General features: G+C 44.1%; 1 protein-coding gene across 4 annotated transcripts in view; it reads left to right on the top strand.

The window, feature by feature from the left end:
* The window catches only part of LOC133646660 (regulator of G-protein signaling 6-like), a 183,802-nt gene that overhangs the window by 150,006 nt on the left and 16,577 nt on the right, over positions 1-17,219 (top strand). For all 4 annotated transcript variants that reach the window (XR_009825329.1, XM_062042258.1, XM_062042259.1 and 1 more), the window contains one exon: positions 16,124-16,200. Coding sequence is in view for 3 of the 4 variants with exons in the window: in XM_062042258.1 (XP_061898242.1) it covers positions 16,124-16,200 (77 nt within the window). In the remaining variant the exon portion in view is untranslated. The remainder of the gene's footprint in view (positions 1-16,123; positions 16,201-17,219) is intronic.

Here is a 17,219-nt window from a genome sequence, read left to right on the forward strand (position 1 = left end):
GACATTGAAGCTAGTCTTAGGGAGCTGACTCACAACAGGTCTAGCAAACACGTACGACAGGCTAATCGCAACACAAGCTACGCGAACATAGTTGTACACATCGGCTCCAATGACACGAGGATGAGACAGTCAGAGATTACAAAGAGGAACATAGCTCGGACTTGTAATCTTGCTAGATGTCAAGATGTCTCAGCATGAAGTACTAGACCATGGGTGTCAAACTCTGGCCCACGGGCCAAATTTGGCCGTGTAATTTCATTTGGCCCGTGAGGGATTATCAAATTAACACTAGAGCTGGCTCGCCGATTATATACACCGGCGGTGCCACGGTACACCGCTAATTCTCATACTTGCCAAACCTCCTGGGAGACTCCCAAATTTCAGTGCCCCTCCCGAGAATTGTAACGTCCCCTTTTCGTCCAGTCCAACGAGTGCTGGCTCAGTTATATAATATGTGCGGCACACACACAGAAGTGAATGCAACGCATACTTGATCTTCAGCGATACAGGTTACACTGAGGGTATAAAAAAACTTTAACATTGTTAGAAATATGCGCCACACTGGGAATCCACACAAACAAGAATGACAAACACATTTTGGGAGAACATCCGCACAGTAACACAACATAAACAAAACAGAGCAAATACCCAGAACCCTTTGCAGCACTAACTCTTCCGGGACGCTACAAGGTGTGTGTGTGTGTGGGGGAGGGGAGGGGGGTTTAGAGGTAGCGGGGTTTGGAGGTAGCGGGGGTGTATATTGTAGGCAAAACAGTCTAGGTGTTGTGCCGGATAATGCACCCCCGGCGTAGAATGCACCCCCTGACGGGAGTGTTATATCAACTAAAGCCCACACTTAAAGTTTCCACGTGCAAGATTGAATCTATTTGAAAAAGTTATTTAATAAGAAGCCAAAAGTACAAGAACAACAATGTTCGTGTTGGAGGACTTGTGAATGAATGAAATATGAAATCCGTGCTGCAGTCTGCAGGTGTACCTAATGTTGTGGCCCACAACACCTGAAGAGTTAGTGCTGCAAAGGGTTCTGGGTATTTGTTCTGTTGTGTTTATGTTGTGTTACTGTGCGGATGTTCTCGCAAAATGTGTTTGTCATTCTTGTTTGGTGTGGATTCACAGTGTGGCGTATATTTCTAACAATGTTAAAGTTGCTTGTACGGCCACTCTCAGTGTAACCTGTATTGCTGTTGATGAAGTATGCGTTGCATTTACGTGTGTGTGTGCGTACAGGAGCCGCTCATATCTTGTGACTGAACGTACACGTTGTCAGAAGGGATGAAAAGCGGACGTGACGTCAGCTCGTAGAGGACATTAAAAGCAGTGCCTGTAAGGCACGCCCTCAGGACTGTGGACTACGAGATATAATGACTGATGAACACCTTCGTTGGATAATGATGGTTGCCTCAGCTCAAAGCCTGAGCCCCGACATTAATGAACTAGCATCCAAGAAAATATGGCAAGTATCTGGCTTGGGCACATCAGATTAGATCAGTGTGTTGCAAACTGAGCAGTTTAAAGTCCTGAATGGTTGGTTTATTCATTTTTTTATTTTCAAATGTATTAGCCTGTGGAAAAAGTTAATGATGATATTTACCTCAGAAGGTTTCAAATAGAAAAGAGGCATTACATTTTTATTCAAATTGTATTTGATATGCCATTGATATTTTTTAATTATTATTATTATTATTTGAAACTCGATTTTGCATGTCACTGTAAAGTTATATAAGCCCTGCTTGTTCAATATTTAGCTGCTGAGCTGCTGTTTGGCGCGTAAGCGCAAACAACAGTCAGGACCCGTCCCCCCACCCGAAGGCGGAGGGAAGCTACCCTCTCGTCCACTGGGTTGAACTCCAACGTGCAGGCTCTGTGCCGGGGGGCAACAAGAATTGCCACCCCAGCCCGTCGCCTCTCACTGCTGGCAACGCCAGAGTGGAAGAGAGTACAGCCCCTCTCGAGAGAACTGGTTCCAGAGCCCCTGCTGTGAGTCCGACTATATCTAGCCGGAACTTCTCCACCTTGCGCACTAGCTCAGGCTCCTTCCCCCCAGCGAGGTGACGTTCCACGTCCCAACAGCTAGATTATGAAGCCGAGTGCCCTGCCTTCGGCTGCCGCCCAGCTCACATTGCACCCGACCTCTATGGCCCCTGCTATGGGTGGTGAGCCCATTGGAGGGGAGACCCACGTTGCCTCTTCGGGCTGTGCTCGGCCGTGCCCCATGGGGACAGGCCCGGCCACCAGGCGCTCGCCATCGTGCCCTGGCTCCAGAGGGGGGTCCCGGTGACCCGCGTCCGGGCGAGGGAAAAATCTGACTCTTGGTTCATGTATTTCCATAGAAGTCTTCGAGCTGCTGTTTGTCTGATACCTCACCTAGGACCTTTTTTGTCTTTGGAGACCCTACCAGGGGGCATGGAATCACCCGGACAACATAGCCCTTAGGATCATTGGGACACGCAAACTCCTCTACCACGGTAAGGTGGCAGCTCAGAGAGGAGATAATATAATATATAATATAATCATATTGGGGATTTTGTTATTCATGTGAATACTCCGTCAGACCCTCCATGCGTGGCGCTCCAGACTATAATTGATAGCTGTGGTATTACACAAATAATAAATGAACCCACGTATCGCAACGGTAATACGATGGACCTAGTCCTTGTCTGGGGTGTCACCAACTCCAAAGTTATGATACTCCCGTACACTAAAGTAATGTACGATCACTACCTTATAAAAATTACCTTATAAAAGTTCTGACTCATTGTCAACAGGCTACTAATAACCAACGCTTTAGCAGCCGCAAAACATTAATGCTGTCACAACTAGGACTTTTGCTGGCCTATTTACTAAGAAAATGTAACTCATTAGAAAGGAGATTCAAGATAACGCGTCCCAGCTCCAACTGGGTTCTTTTAACACGGATACAAATGTCTGTATGGCGGATATTGTTCTCCAAAATAATCTCTCTCTTTTTGAATGAATAAAATTAGAGGAACTCCTGAGACTTTTCAATGGGACAAAACAAACAACATGTTTACTTGACCCACTTCCTGGGAAACTTATCAAGGAGCTGTTTGTAATATTAGGACCATCAGTGATAAATATTATTAACTTATCACTTTCCTCTGGTACTGTTCCCCTAGCATTAAAAAAGTGGTTATTCATCCCCTGCTCAAAAGACCCTACCTCGATTCTGACCTCATTGTAAACTACCGGCCGGTGTACCACATTCCCTTTATCTCGAAAATTTTGAAACAATTGTTGCACAGCAGCTAAATGAACACTTTGCGTCTAACAATCTTTGTGAACCCCTTTCAGTCCGGTTCCAGGGCTACTCACTTTACGCAGACAGCCAGGCACGTGCACACATAGGGCCCTATGGGTGCTTGAGCCCCTGTCCTTTTTTGCCTCGTCTTAAAAGGTGCCCTCTGCCTGTGTGTGTGTTTTTTTTTTCTTTTTTTTTCTTTAAACAACATTAATAAATTCCTGTCAGGGATGTAAAAAAAAACAAACAAACAAAAAAACAGCGGTACAAAAACTCCACGTTTTCTTCTAATACCGGGTTGTTTGAGCCTGCCGCTTCCGCCAGAGAGAGAGCGAGGGCGAGTGAGTCAGTAAGTGAGAGGAGAGAGAGCCAACTGCGCCCCTGAGGAGAAGTGACAGTGGAGCAACTTGAACCTGTGAGCTATGGTCTAGTCGCCGTCCACTTATTCAGCATCTAATATGGGTAATATTTCAGAAAAACGCTGTATTATTCTATTATTCAATGTGTCAGCTTCTGTTTTTGCCGGACGTCGGAGCACGGCGCATCAATTGAGCACGGCACATCAATTCCGCACAGAACAGAGCGGATCGTGCGGGACAGGAAGTAGTGTACAAAATACAAAATAAAACACCGGGTTAATTTTCAAAATAAAATGCACTGTGTTTACGGCGGATCACATTTCTCTCACAGTAGAGGTTTAGATATAACGTTTATTGTGACTTTGCTATTACTGTGTGGGTTAAAAAAATAATAATAATAATAATGATAATAATGATAATCATAACAATAATAAGAGTAAGAATAATGATAATGATAATAATAATAATAATAATAATTATTATTATTATTATTAATAATAATAATAATAATAATTTCAGCATTCTGGGGATATAAGATGTAGGTTATCTGTTAGGAATATTACCATCTGTATTTAAACTTGATTCATGTTGATTATGCCTGCAGCACAATGCCAAAAAAAGAAAGGGTACAGAAAAGGAAGGAGAAGGAGCGCCAGGAAGCAGCTAAGGGTAGCAGACCTCTTAATGCATGGCTAAAACCAAGTACTAGCACCAGAATTCAAGAAAGACCACAGACCTCAGAAAGTGTCACACCTGAGAGAGAGGCAGAGACCTTAGAAGCAACACCTGAGAGAGAGGAGGAGGAGAGTGTAGAAGCAACACCTGAAACAAAAGGGGCTTTAGATGCAACTCCTGACACAGAGGAAGCTTCCTATTAGCAAATTTAATTTTACATTAATTTCCATATTGTGTAAAGGACCAAAAAAAAATTCCCTGCCCTTTTCTGACTTTGAGCCCCTGCCCCTCTATAATCATGTGCACGTCCCTGCAGACAGCCCTCGCAAAAATGACTCATGATCTACTGTTAACTATGGATGCTTATGCATCATCCATGTTGCTGCTTCTTGATCTTAGCGCTGCTTTCGATACCGTCGATCATAATATTTTATTAGAGCGTATCAAAACTCAGACTTAATCTTTTCTTGGTTTAACTCCTAACTTACTGACAGGATGAAGTGTGTTTCCCATAACAATGTAACCTCGGAATATGTTAAGGTAACGTGTGAAGTTCCACAGGGTTCAGTTCTTGGCCCTGCACTCTTCAGCATCTACATGCTGCCGCTAGGTGACATCATACGCAAATACGGTGTTAGCTTTCACTGTTATGCTGATGACACCCAACTTTACATGCCCCTAAAGCTGACCAACACGCCAGATTGTAGTCACCTGGAGGCGTGACTGAATGAAATTAAACACTGAAGGTCCAGCAACTTTTTGCATTTTAGTGCTAAGAAAACAGAAATGCTGGGTATCGGTCCTGCTAGACATCGGTACCTATTTAATAATACCACCTTAACATTTGACAACAAAACAATTACACAAAGCGACTCGGTTGGACTCAACTCTCTCATTTGAGTCTCACATTAAGAGTGTTACTAAAACAGCTTTCTTTCATCTCCATAATATCGCTAAAATGTGTCCCATTTTGTCCACCACCGACGCTGAGATCATTATTCATGTGTTTGTTACGCCTCGTCTCGATTACTGTAACATATTATTTTCGGATCTCCCTATGTCTAGCATTAAAAGATCACAGTTGGTACAACATGTGGCTGCTAGACTTTTGACAAGAACAAGAAAGTTTGATCTATACTGGCTCACCTGCACTGGCTTCCTGTGCACTTAAGATGCATCTTTAAGGTTTTACTACTTATGTATAAAATACTAAGCGGTCTAGCTCTATCCTAAGTTGCTGATTGTATTGTACATTCAAAGAACTCTGGTTTCTAAGTGATTCCCAGAGCACAAAAAAGTCTGCAGGCGGTAGAGCGTTTTCTATTCTGACTCCAGTACTCTGGAATGCCCTGCCGGTAACAGTCACCTCAGTAGAAGCATTTAAGTCCCATCTTGAAACTCATTTGAGTACTCTGGCATTTAAATAGACCCCTTTTTAGACCAGTTGATCTGCCTGTGTGGAGAGGTTATCAGGTGACCACAGTTTAGTCTCCATGGAGGAAGTGCTAGCTGTTCCAAGTAGGGACCTGGGGTGGACCACTCCTCTGTGCATCACTTAGTGACGTCTCTGCGCTGCTGACTTGTCTCCATTAGAGATGATCCCCCTGCTGGCCTCCCAATGGACTGGTCTTTCACATTATGAAGTCAGTCTCTTTATGCATCAGTCGGTGACGTCTCGGTGACCCGACTTGTCTACATGCAATAGGATCCTTTGCTGACCCCACTATGGATTGGACTCTCACATTATTAACTCTCACATTGAATCTGTCACTGGGGCGGGGGGGAGGGGTCCCCACATCTGCGGTCCCTTCCAAGGTTTCTCATTGTGCCCTTTAGGTTGAGGTTTTTTCTTGAACCTGATGTGGGATCTGTGCCGAGGATTTTGTTGTGGCGTGTAGCCCTTTGAGACATTTCTGATTAAGAGCCATATATGTAAACTTTAATTGATTGATTGATGCTACCAGCCCAAAATCAGTCATTGAACTGGAATTACCCATGTTAGCATTCCATTCAGTTGTGCAATGGCACAAAAGGAGCAAAAGAGAAACGGGACTCCTTTATGGACAAAAAAATACAGATTCTGCACATGGAGGATGGATGGATCGAAAGGGGAGTGAGTGAAGCCATCTACGCCAAAGTTGAAAAGCCATCCCTGAACAGAGGAAGTGGTCTGCGACATCACGTATCACCCACAACAACACTGTCCTGTCAACCATTCCTGAAGGACTCAACATTTAATAACATGAGTTACAGTATGAATTTTCCACTTCCAGGTGTTACTTTTGTACGATTTTATAACTGATTGGAATGCTAACATGGGTAATTCCAGTCTAACGACAAATTTTTAGCTGGTAGTGGTCTTTTCCTGTTTTTTATCACTCCAGTTGCTGGGTTGCATATGACGTCACATTCGTTTTTCTTCTTAACGGTTTAATACACATGATGGTCAACCAACTTGAGCGTAGCCTTAAAACAAGTTTGAGCAGAAAATGCTGTGTTGCTATTCTGTTCTTGGGTGTTCCAATTGTTCAAACAAAGAGATAGGAATGAGCTTGCATACATGGAGCCTATGGGAGCCGTTCTATTCTGTCTATAAATCCCTTAAAAAATACTTTATGAGAGCCAACAAACATAATAAAACACCACTTACTGTACAAAGTCTGCTGATTAAGTTGCCGCCTGCTAGGATGTTCATATATTCCCATTTAGATGAAACATGGCTCATAATCCTCGCAAAGAAAAGGGGGATGGAACCAACTGTCTTTTTGTGTCATTCTCACCATTACTGGGTCTAATTTAGCTGTCAAAGACTGTCAACTTGTTAGAATATGTCCCCTACTATCCAGGTGAGAGGCATGATTTATGATCTACAATAAAGTTTGACGAGCAAAGAAATGAGGAAGCAGCTGATCAGTTGATCAAGTCAACATTGGCAAACAAGCTTGTGATCACGGCGCCGCTATAAATAGTTTGTCTGCGCTTATGATAACAATATCACTAATGCTTGGTTAATATTCAAGTCACAAATCGTACGTAAGTGGAGTATTGTTGGCGCTTTTTGGATGGGTTTTTATTGGGTTTTATGAGCAGTATAGAGGACCTCCCATTGGCACCGCTGTAAGCGGATATTTATTTACGTTTATTTACGAGTTAAGAGGCATTAAAAAAAAACTGCACTTCCCTTTTAAACAGTGTTGTTACTGTACTGTGTTGGCGCGGTATTGCTCGGTTGGTAGAGTGGCCGTGCCAGCAACTTGAGGGTTGCAGGTTCGATCCCCGCTTCTGCCATCCTAGTCACTGCCGTTGTGTCCTTGGGCAAGACACTTTACGCACCTGCTCCCAGTGCCACCCACACTGGTTTAAATGTAACTTAGATATTGGGTTTCACTATGTAAAGCGCTTTGAGTCACTAGAGAAAAAGCGCTATACAAATATAATTCACTTCACTTCACTTCACTGTTACGCCGTTAGTTTCGGCGGTAACTAGTAATCTAACACGTTATTTTTTAGATTCAGTAACTCAGTTATCGTTACTACATGATGCGTTACTGCGTTATTTTACGTTATTTTTTATTTAGTATCGGTTAGAAACACAAAATCTGAGTGTGTTTTATTGGAGTGCTGCGGTGTCGTCCTTCTGATTCTTCTTGTGTCACAAGCCAGAGAAGAGAGACACGCGCTGTGTGTGTGTCTGGGTGTGGGTGTGGGTGTGGGGAGGGAAGAGAGGGGGGGGGGGGGCGTGTCTGATCATGGCAGTGCTGCAGTCTGCAGCTGCAATGTAGATATTCACACTACTTTTCTTTTGTCGAGCACAAAGAAAATAACATTTTAGTTAAATGTAAGTTGTGTCTTGGATCAAAGATCCCACCTACTGCCCAAAAAAGCAATTAAAATCTGCTGAAACAGCTACAAAAGCAACATGCTTCGACGAAGCTAGTAAAAAGAGACACAGACTCTGATGCCACTTCCCCTCCACCACCACTACTTAAGGATTAACTCTGCCTCTGCTCATCATTCAGCACTGAAGGTACACACACTCTGTCAATTCTCTTATATACTCTTTCATTCTAGACTTCTAGAGTGTTTGATTATCACATCATTCTAAATATATAGACTATAAAGTTCACAAACATAAAGAGGGATCCTAGTGGGCCAGGCCAATCTTTCCTTATCTCTAAACTAAAACCGGGGATATGCGTAGGTTGTTCTGGGCTTCAGACATGATTTTGTTTCAGAATTCCTTGAGAAGAAAACGCCTGGTTAGGCATTGTGTATGTAGTGTGTGCCTTCCTTGCTTTACAGCTATGTTGTTATTATGCTGTTTGTTACTTATGTATGTTATGTTGCAACTATTTAAAATAGTTTTGTCAATTTGTTCTGGCCTGAAACAAATTGGCCCTCTGAAACATTTCTTTGTCTTTGTGTGTTGTATGTAGAGCACGTTGCTTAGCAGAGTTCAGTGATGCAAATGCATGTCAGGTTGATCAACAGATTGTATTATTCTCCAGTGCAATAACAGTACTGAAATGAAGGCTAAAAGGGCATTAATGGGAGCTTTAAAAAAGAAAAAAGAAAAAAATAAGTAACTAGTTACTTTTCACAGTAACGCATTACTTTTTGGTGTAAGTAACTGAGTTAGTAACTGAGTTACTTTTGAAATAAAGTAACTAATAACTGTAACTAGTTACTGGTTTTCAGTAATTAACCCAACACTGCTTTTAAAGATATGACTTTCATCATCTTGTGGAATACAATCAGACAATGCTCATCGTGTCTGCAACGATCACTTTGCACAAAACCCAAAACCAGTGAAGTTGGCACATTGTGTAATTTGTAAATAAAAACAGTTTACAATAATTTGCCAATACTTTTCAACTTATATTCAATTGAATAAATTGCAAAGACAATATATTTAATGTTCGAACTGAGAAACTTCATTTTTTTTTTGCAAATAATCATTAACTTGGAATTCAATGGCAGCAACACATTGCAAAAAAGTTGGTACAGGGGCATTTCTACCACTGTGTTACATGTTCTTTCCTTTTAACAACACTCAGTAAACGTTTAGGAACTGAGGAGACCAATTTGTTAAGCTTTTCAGGTGAAATTCTTTACCATTCTTGCTTGATGTACAGATTAAATTGTTCAACAGTCCGGGGTCTCTGTTGTGGTATTTTAGGCTTCATATTATGCACACATTTTCAATAGGAGACAGGTCTGGACTACAGGCAGGCCAGTCTAGTAACCACACTCTTTTATTATGAAGCCATGCTGTTGTAACACCTGGCTTGGCATTGTCTTGCTGAAATGAAATGCTGAAATGTCTTGCAGGGGCGTCCATGATAACGTTGCTTGGATGGCAACATATGTTGCTCCAAAACCTGTATGTGCCTTTCAACATTAATGATGCCTTCACAGATGTGGAAGATACCCATGTCTTGGGCACTAATACACCCCCATACCATCACAGATGCTGGCTTTTGAACTTTGCGCCTATAACAATCCGAATGGTTCTTTTCCTCTTTGTTTCGTAGGACATGACATCCACTGTTTCCAAAAACAATTTGAAATGTGGACTCGTCAGACCACAGAACACTTTTCTACTTTGCATCAGTCCATCTTAGATGAGCTTGGGCTCAGCGAAGCCGGCGGCGTTTCTGGGTGTTGTTGATAAATGGCTTTCGCTTTGCATAGTAGAGTTTTAACTTGCACTTACAGATGAACTGTAGTTACTGACAGTGGTTTTCTGAAGTGTTCCTGAGCCCATGTGGGGTTATCCTTTACACACTGATGTCGCTTTTTGATGCAGTACAGCCTGAGGGATCGAAGGTCCGTAATATCATCGCTTATGTGCAATGATTTCTCCACATTCTCTGAACCTTTTGATGATATTACGAACCGTAGATGGTGAAATCCCTAAATTCCTTGCAATAGCTCATTGAGAAATGTTGTTCTTAAACTTTTTGACATTTTCCTCATACATTTGTTCACAAAGTGGTGACCCTCGCCCCATCCTTGTTTGTGAATGATTGAGCATTTCATGGAAGCTGCTTTTATACCCAATCATGGCACCTACTTTTTCCCAATTAGCCTGTTCACCTCTGGGATGTTCCAAATAAGTGTTTGATGAGCATTATTTAACTTTCTCAGTCTTTTTTGCAATTTGTGCGAGCTTTTTTTAAACATGTTGCAGGCATGAAATTCAAAATGAGCTAATATTTGCAAAACATTTTTGAATACAGGTTGAAAAGGATTTGCAAATCATTGTAATCTGTTTTTATTTACGATTTACACAAGGTGCCAACTTCACTGGTTTTGGGTTTTGAAAATACATAAAAAATTATGTGATGCAATTGAGTTTATTCTTTACTATATCAGTAGTTTTTGAGAGCAGAACGAAACATAAAAAAGGACAAGACATTGCATTACTTTGTGTTCTTTTGTGGTTGTAACGCCTTAATATAACAACATTTCCTGGATGACATTCTGACAACTTTTACAACCTATAAGTTGTATTCACCTGACGTCCCGTCCGGCTCATTAACTATGTGGGTGAGCATCTGTTGTCATACTGTCATCTGGGCGGCATTTTGCCTTTGTTGAAGAAAAATGCCTCATGCATGCTTGTGTTGTTTTAGGCTGTTGGAACCGTTCAAAACGCAAAAAGGATAAACGTTTCTTCAGATTTCCTCGAGAGGTAATCAAGAAGGGCGAAAAGTGCCAGATTTTACGAAAAACAACGAAAAAAGATGCACGCACTCCAGTCTAAGAGAGCAGATCGAGTCAAAGAATGCACAAGTTTGCAGTGACCACTTCGTTAAAGGTTTGTTTGATATACTTTTAACGTTTAGTATTTTCCATATAATTATTATCTGGATATTATTTTCATTTTATCTTTTTTTGGAGATCTTGAAGCGAGTGTTTGGTATAGCACCCACTAAATAAAAATCAAATGTGAGCAAAACCTAAAAGAGTTAAGCTTTTCTCAAAGGCAGCAATCATAAATGAAGCTTTCAGCACATACACAACGATGACATATATAGTTATATTTTGATAAAGATAGGGAAAACACGCATGCTCGTAAACGGCGCGTGCAACAAGGCAACAAACATGACTGTAGACACAAAGTTAAATAAAAAAATGTAACCTTACCCCAGCAAAAACAATGCATCATTCATCCGGGAGAGTCCTGATACCAATTTTCTTGACCAAGCCACACACAAAGAAGTTGTAGACTTAATGTACTCTTCCATGCTTCTCCAAGTTTCTATCTGTTTTTGATGTCTGGAGCACCAGTTAGTTCGATATGTCTGGGAACACAAACAACGGATAATCCTTGATATATTTCAACAAATCATTTTTTGATAAAGTATAGGGATCTATTCTATTGCATAGTTTGATTTTTTTGTTTGTATCTGCTTTTAATGGTTATAGTACCCACTATAACCATTTGCTGCACAGTAGTCATATTGGTTTAGTGGCCCACCATTTAGTTTACTTCCGTTCAAAAGTCACGTGACAGAATACAACCTATTGGTACCTGCTGTTGTGTATTTGTGATGTGGCTAAGTCCTGAACATTTTAAATCAAACTGTGTAGGCATTGTGAGATATTTATAAAATAATCTTGCCTTCCGTCATACTTCCTCCAAACGAGCCATTTGACAATTTTCCCTGGTGTGATGTCAGCGGATTCTCCATATATGATATAAATGGCTTTGCGCGGGTCCAACATTGTAGTTCGACACTCTAAGTTCTTTCTTTTTCTCTATCCTCTTATTAGGTGTAAACTGGCTCGTACATGCACATGCATCATCCGCTGTTGCCATTTCTAATACAAAGTAGTGAACCGTTCTAACTTATATCTGTCAGTATAGTCTCTACAGAAGTGCTAAAAACTATAACAAAAATGGCGAGGAGAAGACGCTGTTGAAGTGGAGGCATGTAAATAAGACTGCCCACGAAATGGTACATCCTTAAGAGACGATCAGACAGTGGTTTGTAAATGGTCTGTAAAACATAATCCATGTAAAATGTTGACCTAAGAACCACCATTACATGTTATGTAACCAACACGCAAGTGTTTTAGATGTAGGAAAAAAATCATCATATGACCTTTTTAAGTAAATTTATATTATGCAAACAAATAACAACCTAGGTGAGGGATCAGACAAAGAGCAGCTCGAAGACCTCCATGAAAATTAAAAACAAAGGACCCAGATTTCCCTCGCCCGGACGCGGGTCACCGGAGCCCCCCTCTGGAGCCAGGCCCGGAGGTGGGGCACGATGGCGAGCGCCTGGTGGCCGGGCCTATCCCCATGGGGCCCGGCCGGGCACAGCCCGAAGAGGCAACGTGGGTCCCCCCTCCAATGGGCTCACCCCCCATAGCAGGGGTCACAGAGATCGGGTGTGATATGAGCTGGGCGGCAGCCGAAGGCAGGGCACTTGGCGGTCCGATCCTCGGCTACAGAAGGTAGCTCTTGGGACGTGGAACGTCACCTCGCTGGGGGAGAAGGAGCCTGAGCTAGTGCGCGAGGTGGAGAAGTTCAGGCTAGATATAGTCGGACTCACTTCGACGCACAGCAAGGGCTCTGGAACGAGTTCTCTCGAGAGGGGCTGCACTCTCTTCCACTCTGGCATTGCCGGCAGTGGGAGGCGACGGGCTGGGGTGGCAATTCTTGTTGCCCCCCGGCTCAGAGCCTGCACGTTGGAGTTCAACCCGGTGGACGAGAGGGTAGCTTCCCTCCGCCTTCGGGTGGGGGAACGGGTCCTGACTGTGGTTTGCGCTTACACGCCAAACCGCAGCCAAGAGTACCCACCCTTTTTGGATTCACTCGAGGGAGTACTTGAGAGTGCTCCTCTGGGTGATTCCCTCATTCTACTGAGGGACTTCAATGCTCATGTTGGCAGCGACAGTGAAACCTGGAGAGGCGTGATTGGGAAGAATGGCCGCCCGGATCTGAACCCGAGCGGTGTTTTGTTATTGGACTTTTGTGCCCGTCACAGATTGTCCATAACGAACATCATGTTCAAACATAAGGGTGTCCATATGTGCACTTGGCACTAGGACACCCTAGGACGCAGGTCCATGATCGACTATGTAGTTGTGCCATCGGATTTGCGGCCTCATGTTTTGGACACTTGGGTGAAGTGAGGGGCGGAGCTTTCTACCAAACACCACCTGGTGGTGAGATGGCTGCGATGGTGGGGGAGGATGCCGGACAGACCTGGCAGGCCCAAACGCATTGTGAGGGTTTGCTGGGAACGTCTGGCAGAGACTCCTGTCAGAGAGAGTTTCAATACCCACCTCCGGAAGAACTTTGAACATGTCACAAGGGAGGTGCTGGACATTGAGTCCGAATGGACCATGTTCCACACGTATATTGTAGAGGCGGCTGATAGGAGCTGTGGCCGCAAGGTAGTTGGTGCCTGTCGTGGCGGTAATCCTAGAACCCGTTGGTGGACACCGCCGGTGAGGGATGCCGTCAAGCTGAAGAAGGAGTCCTAGGGACGGCGTGGCGAAGTTGGTAGAGTGGCTGTGCCAGCAATCGGAGTGTTGCTGGTTACTGGGGTTCAATTCCCACCTTCCTAGTTACGTCCGTTGTGTCCTTGGGCAAGACACTTCACCCTTTGCCTCTGATGGCTGCTGGTTAGCGCCTTGCATGGTGTGTGAATGGGTAAATGTGGAAATACTGTCAAAGCGCTTTGAGTACCTTGAAGGTAGAAAAGCGCTATACAAGTATAACCCATTTATCATTTATATCAGGTTATTTTGGCTCATAGGACTCCTGAGGCAGCGGACAGGTACCGACAGGCCAAGCGGTGTGCGGCTTCAGCGGTCGCGGAGGCAAAAACTCGGACATGGGAGGAGTTCAGGGAAGCCATGGAAAACGACTTCCGGACGGCTTTGAAGCGATTCTGGACCACCATTCGCCGTCTCAGGAAGGGGAAGCAGTGCACTATCAACACCGTGTATGGTGAGGATGGTGTTCTGCTGACCTCGACTGCGGATGTTGTGGATCGGTGGAGAGAATACTTCGAAGACGTCCTCAATCCCACCAACACGTCTTCCTATGAGGAAGCAGTGCCTGGGGAACCTATGGTGGGCTCTCCTATTTCTGGGGCTGAGGTTGCTGAGGTAGTTAAAAAGCTCCTCTGTGGCAAGGCCCCGGGGTTGGATGAGAACCGCCCGGAGTTTCTTAAGGTTTTGGATGCTCTGGGGCTGTCTTGATTGACAAGACTCTGCAGCATCGCGTGGACATCGGGGGCGGTACCTCTGGATTGGCAGACCGGGGTGGTGGTTCCTCTCTTTAAGAAGGGGAACCGGAGGGTGTGTTCTAACTATCGTGGGATCACACTACTCAGCATTCCCGGTAAGGTCTATTCAGGTGTGCTGGAGAGGAGGCTATGCCGGATAGTCGAACCTCGGATTCAGGAGGAACAGTGTGGTTTTCGTCCTGGTCAGGGAACTGTGGACCAGCTCTATACTCTCGGCAGGGTCCTTGAGGGTGCATGGGAGTTTGCCCAACCAGTCTACATGTGTTTTGTAGACTTGGAGAAGGCATTCGACCGTGTCCCTCGGGAAGTCCTGTGGGGAGTGCTCAGAGAGTATGGGGTATCGGACTGTCTGATTGTGGCGGTCCGCTCCCTGTATGATCAGTGCCAGAGCTTGGTCCGCATTGCCGGCAGTAAGTCGGACACGTTTCCAGTGAGGGTTGGACTCCGCCAAGGCTGCCCTTTGTCACCGATTCTGTTCATAACTTTTTTTGGACGGAATTTCTAGGCGAGGTCAAGGCGTTGATGGGATCTGGTTTGGTGGCTGCAGGATTAGGTCTCTGCTTTTTGCAGATGATGTGGTCCTGATGGCTTCATCTGGCCAGGATCTTCAGTTCTCACTGGATCGGTTCGCAGCTGAGTGTGAAGCGACTGGGATGAGAATCAGCACCTCCAAGTCAGAGTCCATGGTTCTCGCCTGGAAAAGGGTGGAGTGCCATCTCCGGGTTGCGGAGGAGACCCTGCCCTAAGTGGAGGAGTTCAAGTACCTCGGAGTCTTGTTCACGAGTGAGGGAAGAGTGGATCATGAGATCGACAGGCGGATCGGTGCGGCATCTTCAGTAATGCGGACGCTGTATCGATCTGTTGTGGTGAAGAAGGAGCTGAGCCGGAAGGCAAAGCTCTCAATTTACCGGTCGATCTACGTTCCCATCCTCACTTATGGTCATGAGCTTTGGGTTATGACCGAAAGAACAAGATCACGGGTACAAGCGGCCGAAATGAGTTTCCTCCAACGGGTGGCGGGGCTCTCCCTTAGAGATAGGGTGAGAAGCTCTGCCATCCGGGGGGAGCTCAAAGTAAAGCCGCTGCTCCTCCACATCGAGAGGAGGTGGTTCGGGCATCTGGTCAGGATGCCACCCGAACGCCTCCCTAGGCAGGTGTTTAGGGCACGTCCTACCGGTAGGAGGGCACGGGGAAGACCCAGGACACGTTGGGAAGACTTTGTCTCCCGGCTGGCCTGGGAACGCCTCGGGATCCCCCGGGAGGAGCTGGACGATGTGGCTGGGGAGAGGGAAGTCTGGGCTTCCCTGCTTAGGCTGCTGCCCCCGCGACCCGACCTCGGATAAGCGGAAGAAGATGGATGGATGGATGGAATAACAACCTGCAATGAATAATTTAAATTCAATTTAAAACGTGATTAATCTGATTAAGTAAGTTAATCATTTGACAGCACAAGTGAACGCTGTGAATGAATAAGGCAATTATTAGATTCTGAGTGATTTTTCTCTAACGTCAAGTTTGTTTGCATTCTGCAGGAGAACCTTGCTAGACTACAGAGGGCTTTTGCCAGAAAGTGGGAGTTTATCTTCATGCAAGCTGAGGCTCAAGTCAAGTGAGTGGATGCATTTGTGGCATCATTGGGAGATGTAGAGTGTTTGCAACAACGTGATTATTCCCCATATAATGGATTAAAGGCACTGTTTGCATATTGCTCTAAGTTACTTTTTAAAAAACAAACAAAAATAATACAACAAGAACACCAAGATGTAGCTTACGTTACCTTAAGTGATTTAACAAAACATAGAGACTTTATCTATAAATATATAGATAGATAATATAATATCTATAATTTTCACAATTAGTAATTATACTGAATAAACATTCACTGCGGTTCAAGGAATTTGTTTGCCGTTTAGGCTCGTCACCCTCAACTTTGTCACCCACCTGTATACGCAGGGAGTGTGTGCACATACACAAAATCAGTCCAAGAGAAGCAACTACCACTTTGCTATATGTACATACTCCGACCCAGAAACGCTCCCCCTGCATATTGCTCTAAGTTACTTTTTAAAAAACAAACAAAAATAATACAACAAGAACACCAAGATGTAGCTTACGTTTCCTTAAGTGATTTAACAAAACATAGAGACTTTATCTATAAATATATAGATAGATAATATAATATCTATAATTTTCACAATTACTAATTATACTGAATAAACATTCACTGCGGTTCAAGGAATTTGTTTGTCGTTTAGGCTCGTCACCCTCAACTTTCTCACCCACCTGTATTCGCAGGGAGTGTGTGCACATACACAAAATCAGTCCAAGAGAAGCAACTAACACTTTGCTATATGTACATACTCATGCACCCTCCCCCCACCCCGAACCCGGTCCGTTCGCACCCCCCCTCCCCCCACACACACACACACGTTGACCGGTCCGCAGTTACAAAAAGGTTGGGGACCACTGGTCTAGAGAACAAAAGGACAGAGAGAATCGGCAAGCACGTATTTAGTCCAAGTCAGACTGACACACACTCCGGAAATGTACTCAAAAAATACATGTATTTCTTATTCCTTTTCATTACTAAAAAGTACAAAGTCTCCACAAGTTGTATTTAATTAACAG

Source organism: Entelurus aequoreus, linkage group LG03 (assembly GCF_033978785.1).
Source record: "Entelurus aequoreus isolate RoL-2023_Sb linkage group LG03, RoL_Eaeq_v1.1, whole genome shotgun sequence".
Taxonomy (NCBI): domain Eukaryota; kingdom Metazoa; phylum Chordata; class Actinopteri; order Syngnathiformes; family Syngnathidae; genus Entelurus; species Entelurus aequoreus.